Genomic DNA, 9847 nt, shown 5'->3' on the forward strand with positions numbered 1-9847 from the left:
GGAACTGTTCCCCTTGACATGTCGGTGATGGCAATTAAAATTTTCATATTGCCAATAGAATCTCCGATGGAATGTGAATTACAATACGTTAGCACTTAATGCTTTTACTGATTGAGTTGCAGGATTCCCAATGGAATCACCAATGGATTGCAAACTCCAACGTGCTGGTAATTAATGCATTTCTGACTATTGACCATTTACTATTTTATCGACAGAATCATGGACGAAATGAAAAATCCAGAGGGGTTTTTGAAATTTTTTGTGGGAAATGAAAATTTTAATGGGACTTTAAAGATGGAATCACCGATGGACTGTTTAAAAATAATAATATTCATTTTTAAATCTTATTTCAAATAAATTAAATTTCTTTTAATTTCTACTTCAATTTCCTTTAATTTTTATTCCATGAACCGTATTGATATTAGAAAAAATGTTTTTTTAAATAAAAAAACATTGAAAAAAAAAAAGAAGAATTTTGACTAAAAAAATATCACTAACATCTATGTAAAATATATACATTTGCATCTTTTTTTCTTTTTCTTTTGCTTTAATATTTTATTAGAGTTTACAACTCTTTATGCCATTTATCAGTTTTTATGCTTTTCAATTATCTTTCCAATTCTCAATTAAAATTTATATTTATATTTTTTTAGAATACCAAAAAACGAGTCCACAATTTCCTTAGCATTTTAGTCATTTCCAAGTAGTCATTTCTTGCCACTGAAGGAGCTACAATTTCCTAAAATTCACCACTCAATGATCTTAAATCGCACTTCACCATGTTTTTGGATGAATATCATTTCTGACATCATTATAGGATTGGCTGCACTCCCCCCTGTCCCTAACCCAGTTCCGTGGATCGAGCAAAAGCTAAGGTTACTGAAAAATCAGATCCAAAAGCCATTCAAGCAAACAGCTTGGCACAGCCCGCCCCAATCAGGCTTGGTGCAACTAAGAAATGATCATTGTGGAAAAGCTTAGTTTATTTTGTAGGCAAAGAATATTTGGAATATAATATGAACAAAAAGAAAGTAACAAAGGAAAAAATAAAATGATACAATGGCTACAACAATGATGATATATACAAATAGTGCAAGCTTCCCTATCCCTACAACAATTGCTCTCACACCTTGCTCTTACAAGGGGCAACTTTCCCCGATAAAATATAAATGAACCCAAGTACTTGCAATGTTGCACAAGTTGACATCAGGAGTTTATTTTTTCCACAACGGAAAAGTAAAAAAATAGCAATTCAAGCTGTTCGTCGCTCTGTGATGCCGAATCTTCAAAGCAGGGAAAATGAGGGTTGCTTGTTCTTATCATGACGGTAAAATTCAACCCCCCCCCCCCCCCCCCAACCCAATGCTTCGAGTTCCATTCAGAAATTATAAGCATGCAGACTTCGAGCCTACAGAATCTGAATCCATGGTTGCTTCCTGTCAAACAGTGTCCACGACCATGTCATCCAACTTGAGCATGCATTGTGATATAAAGGTCCCATTTGCTTCGTCATGGACAGAACTGTTTCCAAGAGCAAACTTAATCAAATCAGTGGGCGAAATTGACATGATGGTAAAGGAAAAGAACAAAGCCTCAAGATCAACAACAATAATCTCAGATGCAGATTCATGTCCCAACGGGGCATGGACAAATTAAAAGTTCTATCGAGAACAACCATGGTACAAGTTTCATGACAAATAACTTGTACAATCTGTTGCCAGACCAGTCAGGTCATGGCTCCAATTAGAAAGTGGAAGATCTCGGGTCAAAATCACATTATTGATTGTTTACATGGAAAGAGAAAAAAGAAAAACGCAAAAGGATGTCAGACATCCCAACAGCAAGCACTTAATGATCTCAGGTTTGTCAACCAGAGACACGAATGTAACCCTCTGACAGTATTATTTCTCAAAAAAGGAGCTTTAACAGATAAATGTCCGCCTTTTGAATCAACATCATTGTTCAGGGTTATGAGAAGAGCTATATGAAAATAAAGAAAACTTACTTATCTCTCATGATCAAAATGAACCAAAAATTTCTACAATCGACGGCCAATATAGGGAGATGCTGAACCCGAGAATGTTGGGAGAGGCCTCTTCATAAATGGATGGTCTAAGAGCATCGCAGCAGTTGGGCGATCATTCGGATTAACTTGTAGGCATTGCAGGATAAAGTCCCGTGCGTCATTTGAGAGAGAATCAGGAACGAGTGGAGGAACACCTCTACCAATCCTAAATAATGCCTGCATCTGTTGAGTTACAGAAAGATAAGTTGTTAAAAGTAAATAAAAAAATGGCAGCATGTAATGGTGCGCAATGGAATGAATCATAAAATTAAGCAGTTTATGCATAAACTAGCTAAGGCAAGAACATAACTACCAAGAAGTAGAAGTGTCAATTTATCTATAAATCTCTCAAGGAAAAATTGGCAACATAATATGATAGTGTATAAAGAAGTGCCACAAATAGTACTCACAGATTCCAATTCAGAATATGGAATCTGACGGGTTAACATCTCCAACACAGTGCATCCCAGACTCCATATATCAGCTGGAAGCCCATATCCTTGGTTTTTATTATTGACAACCTGCAGTACAAATATCAGAATCAGAATTTGGCTGCACAAGTCAAACATGCTTAACTTTAGTCCAGACTCCAGATTTACACAAAATGGTATTGTTTCAAAAAGCCATGAAACTAGAAATCAGATACAAACTAGAAATGGTTGGAAATCTCACGGGTAACATAATTTTACAAACAAGAGGGATGATCAACGTAAATGACGCAGATCTGAAGGACAATTCAATTTTGCCTTTCCCAATAATGCATACCTAAATAGTAACCTGGGAGTTGGAACTAAAACTGCCCACACAACAAGATATAAAGAATCCACTGGCACTGATGATCTCCTTCTATTGTTATCTCAACGAAGGATTTTAATTTAAGACAACACATAAAGGGACAGCATGACAAGCACATGGCATAACTCTGTTTAAGTGCCATAGAATGAGAAATAACAAATGGTAAAGAAAAACGTTGTCCATATTTACTGCAATACAGGATTCCACAATGCATGTTTAGATTCTTCAAAGATCAGGAAGTGAAAACCTCATCCCAACAAATTCCTACTATACATCACCACAATAGCCAATAAATAAATAGAGGGATAAAATTATAAATTTTCCTAGTATGTGCAAAAGCATACTCCCCTTCAAATCTACTCTCTCCCCCATAACCAACCCAGGTAACAGGCTCCAAACCCCTATGACCTATCGCTAAAATACATGTCCCCACAATTTATAGTCTGCAAGGCAAAAGCAAGTGGCTAATTGATTGACTTGCACTTAGTACAAGTAAAGGCTGAAGACCAAGAGAACTTTAGGAGGTTAAGAAAAGTCAAAATTTTCTCCCATATTGCTTCCCAAAACTACGACTAGATTATCATGTCTGCCCCTGACTCAATTAACAAGTATCAGACTGCAGTATTTTAATTCATCAATTCATGACAGCGTACAGAAATCATATATTATTTCAGCAAAATCTGATGCTGCCACTGAACAATTCATTACAGAAGTTGTACACACCTCAGGAGCCATCCAGAATGCAGTCCCCTTGCAAGATTTAACATCATTAAATTTAGTTGCCTGAAAAAGTAAACGGCATATAATATTAGAAAAGAAATTTGCAGCTGTTATAGACACCTCTAGGAAACAAGATACAAGATTAAAATACGAGGAAGAGAATAAAACCTTTGCCAAACCAAAATCTGCAAGTTTTACTGAGCCATTTGCATCCACCAATAAATTTGCACATTTTATATCCCTAAAATACAAAAAACAAATATTGAAAGCTGTCACCTGATGAAGCAAGCCCATGCATGAAAGCAGAAACAGGGAAAGAAATAAATTGGAAAAAAATCCCAAGCCAAATGATCATAAACATCTTTCAAGTAAAGAAAGATATTCTGCAGTGTTAGCATTTATATTAACTTAGCAATTTGGTTACCAATATTGCATCAGCATAGTTTGTCTTTGATAAGAAATTTAAACCCATCACCTGTTTCTCCTAAATTCATGCATCTTCCTCAAGTTTAGGTTTGAAAAAGGAAAAGACCTAAAAACAGTCATCTTAAATGGACAATTTTAGGAAGGTTCAGCATCAAGCAAGAAGCCAACCACCCCTAAGCCTAGCAATTGAGAAAAGGTCCCAGCAACCTTAACGGTCTTGGATGGTCTTGAAAGTTAATTCAGCATTACAAAGATGAGGTCCTAAAAGGGCATGAACTAGAACTGACAAGCAGCATTCCGCATCTCATGATATTGAAGTGGTCAGAAAGAATTCAGTACACCAGAGTGAAAAACCAACACTTGGGCCATAGAAAGCTACACTTCCTTGGGTAAGGAAAGCTAATGATGATTCTTGGAGTTTGCACAATATTCATAAAAGAAATGATTGTCATAAAAGAATAATGAAGTAAACATAATACTAGAAGCATCACCAAAAAAGGAAAATAAATCTAGAGAGATCATAAGAACTAAAAAAATCACAATAAAATTCATAATGCATGGCATAACAATTTATTCATTTCACCTGTGGACCACATTCTGATCATGAAGATACTTCAAACCATGCAAAATCTGTCTTGTGTATGCAGAAACTTGGGAATCTCGAAGATTATATCTCTGATAGAGTTTTAGAAGGGAGCCCTTAGTTACAAGTTCGAGAAAGATATATAGTTTTGATTCATCCTGCGAAAACCAATGCAAGGATTAACATGGATGATCAAATTTCTGCAGAAAAGGAAATAAGAATACCTTAGTCAAAATAAGCAGTACAAAAAACAGTCATGAAAGATACACAGGATGCCCCTAGGAAAGTGAATCCATGATATCTGGCAAACTTGCCAAATCACATTATATCTGTTAATCTATTATTCTCAATTCAGCTCAATTTTAACCACTTGGAGTTGGCAACATGTAGTTATGTGCCCTTTTCCACTGTTCAGTTGAGCCCAGAGCTAATTACATTTCAATTCTACTAAAAGAAAGAACTTTTCTAAAGAGCATACACTTCGTAAAAAATAGAAAATGATTAAGAAACAGAATTATATCTTGGGTTCCATCAGTTCCATTCAGAATTGATGTAGATCAAACAATCAAATCTAGAACCCAACAGAAAGCAAGAAAACAGTACCTTATCTGTGCCATAATATTGAACTATGTTTTCATGTTCAAACCGACTTAAAAGAGCAATCTCCTGAAAACGACAGGGAAAGTAAATGATCAGGAAAATAAAAACAAAGCTGTTGGTAAAAGATCAAATCCAGTTATATACCTCAGGATAAATTATTTTTTGTTAGCAAAGGGTAGAGAATATTGACACGCCATAAAATAAGATAAAGATTATCTCACCTGCTCAAGTTGATAAATACTTTGTTTTCCCTGACTTCCCTGATCAAGCAGTGAAACCTCTTTGACAGCAAAAAAGAATCCATCGCTGAAGGAGATAAACAACCAATAAAGCACAGTTTACATGAAATCATTTCTTTTGATAAGCAAAGACACAAAACATAGCATGAGTTTCTTCAGAAATTCGCCCTTCCTAACCAAAAACTTGATATTTGACCATCAAACATCAATGGAATTGCAACGGAAAACAAGAATAGTTTTCCTCGTCAATTGCCAATAACCTAAAAATAAGCTAAGATTCTCTAATAACTCAATAAGAGTTTTGGAAACTGGCGATTCTAAATACCCCAGATCATAATTAAACAAATACGTATCATAAAAAATAATGATACAAACTATTTAAAACTTACTCAGAGATTCCTTCATAAACCGATCCAAATGACCCACGTCCGAGAAGCTCACCCTTTTCCCAATCGGTAATAGACCTTCTAAATCTCAAATTAGGGGAAATATTCGACATGGGTTCGGTTGTACTACTTGACGAATCATCATCATTAGACGTGGTAAACGAACACGACTCTGATAATACCGCAGTTTCACCTATCCTCAACAAATTTTCTTCTTCTTCTTCTCTCTTGTTATCCACAGCTGCATCAATTACTTGCGGTCTTCTTTCTCGTCCGTCATCATCATCACCAGAACTGAATTCTTTGTTATTATTAACCACTCCATCATTTTCAGGTGCAAAATCCCTGAATAAATCCCAAGTTGAACACTCTTTATCAATCACTGGTAATGTCATCGACGGCGGCGGCTTCAGTAGCGGCGGCCTAGGCCCTTTAATTCCAACTGACACACCACGATTATCAATATCATGACAAGTGTTCAACTCAGTTGAAGAATCCCTAACTCTAACACTCTTCAAAACCCCAGCACACAATTCCCTCTCCTCTTGCTGATTGGTCATTTCAACTATCGCTTTAAATTCTTCAGCTGCTTTCGGACTATCCGGCCCCAACAATCTGGACCGCCGCAAAAGATCGGAAGCGGACCGGGCCTTCATAGCTTCCCAAGCAGCCGCCGGAATCGCGAAATCCTCGGGGCCAGAGAGGCCTAAGCTGCGACAGATGCGGTCTAACTCACCTTCGGTTCCTTCGATTCGAAAACTGGTCCGATCCGGCAAATCAAGCGATCGAGTAAATAAAGACGACGATGACGAGTCGTCTAGAGATGAAAACGAAGGCGTTGCTTCGTAGTCAATGTGCTTCAACGCATTACGTCTCTCCAGCCTTGGCCTCCTTCGATTTTTCGGGTCCATCGAGCTGGTTTTCTTCTTACGAGTGAGAAATTGAGGTAAGTGATGCATTGAGAACAAAATCCATCTAAAAGTAGAAGAAGAATCAAATTAAGAAACAGCCAAGCTAGGGCTTCTTTGTGTCTCTTTTATGTAATTTATGTGAAAATATCTTTATTTGCTGTCACTTTACCGGGAAAATTTTGGAGATAAAAAAGGAGGTTAATTTGGCTATGTTTTATGTTTGACCAAGAGGGTCGTAATGGTTGAAGCGAGAAAAAAAAAATGAAATTGAAGAGAAGCGTTGAAGAGAGAGAGTGGTAAACGCCGTCAAGATAGAAAGGGAAAACGCGGTGCCATGTGGCGGTCGTAGAGTAGATGTTTGCAAGTGATGATTTAACGTATTTCTATTTTCTAATTATTTTTTAAAGTATTTTTTATTTAAAAATATATTAAAATAATATTTCAAAAACAATTATTTTTCACATCAACATATCAAAATATCTAAAAACTAAAAATATATTAATTTAAAATAAAATAATAAAATATTTTAATTTTATTCAAAAATATTTTTAAAATGCAAAGTAACTAGAAAATGCATTAGGAATTAATTTTGTTTAAAAATATATTAAAATAATATTTTTTAATTTTTAAAAATTATTTTTAATATTAATATTTCAAAACATAAAAAAAATTATTTTCAAATTTTTAAAAATTATGATTTCAATACAATTTTAGAGTGTGTTTGTTTTTGTTTTAAAAAAATACTTTTGAATTTATTTTTATTAAATTAAATTAATATTTTTATAATTTTAGATTATTTTAACGAAATAATATTAAAAATAATTTTTTTAAAATAAAAAATATTATTTTAATATATTTAAAAAATAAAATAAAAACGTTCAAACAATCTCAAATATTAAATATAATATTGTGTTCTTGTTTGGAGTAGATTCCTAAACCTGCGCCATCCGTACACGGTGCTTAATTTGTTTGCTGTGAAGTATCGGGGCAAACGTAACGCTGTACGTGAGCTTCCACGTCATAGGTTCACATGAACAAATTCAGTGGTAACCAAATTTTGTATTGCGATCCCACTGATTTATAAATTTATAATTTAAAAAAAATTAAAATTAATATTTTTTTATATGTTTATTATTTTAATATGCTGATGGCAAAAATTTTAAAAAAATTATTTAATTTATTTTTAAATGAAAAATACTTTGAAAAATAACTTTAATTTTACTTCCAAACAAGTTCTAAAAGCATGTTTTTCTTACGTAGTTGGACTATATTTTTTAATTTTTTTATTTTAAATTAATAATTTTTAGTATTTTTTGATTGTTTGAATGTATTAATATTAAAAAAAATATTATTTTGATATATTTCTAAGTAAAAAACACTTTGAAAGACAATGTCTACCACACACTCAAATTAATTGTTTTTAATATAATAAAATAATGTTCAACCTATGCCAACATTTATAAAAAAAACAAGAAAATTTTGATACTTGAGCTATTGACTTGACTGAATTTAATAAACTCAATTAATTTAATTATATGATAAAAAAAAGCATTGGCAATAAACAAAACCATAAAAAAATTGTATTAATTAACTTTAAAGTAAAAAAATAAAACAAATGTCATTTAAAGACTCGTTGTTGCTCTACTGTGACGACTGCCCCACCACAATAAAAAGTTCACTAAAACAATTATAACACCATTGTGAAAGGCTATATAAATGACATTGAAAAAAGCAGCACACACTCTCAAAGAAATAACCTGGAAAGCAAATGAAACAAAATATCGTGAAGTGAGCATCTCATGCTTATATTTAATTGATAAAAAATTTAATTTAATTAAAAAAATCTTTAAAAATACTAAATTTAATAAAGAATGACAAATAAAAAGGCTCGAGATAACCAAATTTATTTTTAAAATCATTGAAAAATCCTATAGAAAGCAAATAAAAAAATAGTGAAGCTCAATCTCTAATTAAATAAATGTCAAAGGATAAATCTAAAAAAAAACATGAGCTTTGAAAAGAGGAAAAAACAAGCAAACTCAGGCAAGCCTTCTAAACCTCGGTTAATCTCTCGACTTGCAACCTATTAAATTCTAGACCCGAACTCAATCAAGAATCTCAATTCTTAACCAATTTAATATTAAATTATGAAATTAAAAAATATATCAATTTTAAAAAAAAAATCAAAGTAAAAAAAAATAACAATAAAAAAATGGATATCAATTCTGATAGGAAAAAAACTAAAAAAGGAAGAAATCATATTCGAATTTTAAAAATTATCTCAAATAAAAAAAATAGCAATAAAAAGAATAAAGATCAAATCTGACATATTAAAAAACTAAAGGAAGATAAAAATTGAAAAAGAAAAGGTCTAATTTTATAAATTATTTTATATATAGTAATAAAAAGAATAAGAACCAAATCTGGAAAAAAAAAAACAAATTAAATAGCTACCTTGAAAATTTAAAGAGTCAAGCATGTAAATCGAGGAGGAGAGAAAAAAAAAAGAACAAAAAAAGGCCTTCAGGGCCAAACCAAATGTTCATTAGAAAAAGAAGAAAAAAGAAAGAAAAGGCTTTCAAGGCTAAACCAAATGTTCATTAACTTTACGCACTACCCAGAAATAGAGGGGCTACCAAGATGATTTGAATATTGCTTTAGAAGCTAGTGTTTGAACACCAAGCAACGTTATACACACCATTTAAAGAGCACGACATGTAAATTCCAGTTAGGATTTTCTTTCAAATTATTATTATTATTATTATTATTATTATTATTATTATTATTATTATGACTATTGAATACAATATAAGAAAATCGATCGCAAAAAATACACTTGATTAAAAGGAGACAGCTTGCCCAAACAAAGAGTAGTGGCATATATGTAAATAAATAAAAATGAGGCTAGTATATATAGCTAATGTGTAAAACCTCGGTTAAAATTTTTTCAGGTTAGTAAAATATAAAAATCTAACCCGATGATAAAATGATTTAAATTAAATTAGATAAATGCAATCAAGATGGTCATGACGTGCACAATGTCGAAAGACGGGTTTTCATCCTGGATTAATAGGGTTTTGAGATTAATCATAAAATTATGATTTTGAAGGAATTGTCACTTG

General features: G+C 32.7%; 1 protein-coding gene across 1 annotated transcript; it reads right to left on the reverse strand.

The window, feature by feature from the left end:
- Positions 1-1032: 1032 nt before the first annotated feature.
- LOC133695061 (mitogen-activated protein kinase kinase kinase 1-like) lies at positions 1033-6958 on the reverse strand. The gene is made up of 9 exons (XM_062116831.1): positions 5818-6958; positions 5411-5495; positions 5193-5255; positions 4590-4747; positions 3749-3821; positions 3584-3643; positions 2476-2586; positions 2006-2248; positions 1033-1521 (listed from the first exon to the last, which is right to left on the reverse strand). The coding sequence occupies exons 1-8, from the start codon at positions 6771-6773 to the stop codon at positions 2039-2041; spliced, it is 1716 nt and encodes a 571-aa protein (XP_061972815.1). The 5' UTR covers positions 6774-6958; the 3' UTR covers positions 1033-1521; positions 2006-2038.
- Between the last annotated feature and the right edge of the window lie 2889 nt (positions 6959-9847).

Source organism: Populus nigra, chromosome 5 (genome assembly GCF_951802175.1).
Source record: "Populus nigra chromosome 5, ddPopNigr1.1, whole genome shotgun sequence".
Lineage (NCBI taxonomy): Eukaryota > Viridiplantae > Streptophyta > Magnoliopsida > Malpighiales > Salicaceae > Populus > Populus nigra.

Bases quoted from the DNA above. Each gene is read 5' to 3' on its own strand.
- LOC133695061 (XM_062116831.1), bottom strand. From the start codon at position 6,773: ATGCATCACTTACCTCAATTTCTCACTCGTAAGAAGAAAACCAGCTCG. The intron at 4,748-5,192 runs GTACTGTTTTCT...TGGTTTTCGCAG, and splicing joins AATATTATGGCACAGATAAG to GATGAATCAAAACTATATAT. The intron at 2,587-3,583 runs GTGTGTACAACT...TTTGTACTGCAG, and splicing joins CATTCTGGATGGCTCCTGAG to GTTGTCAATAATAAAAACCA.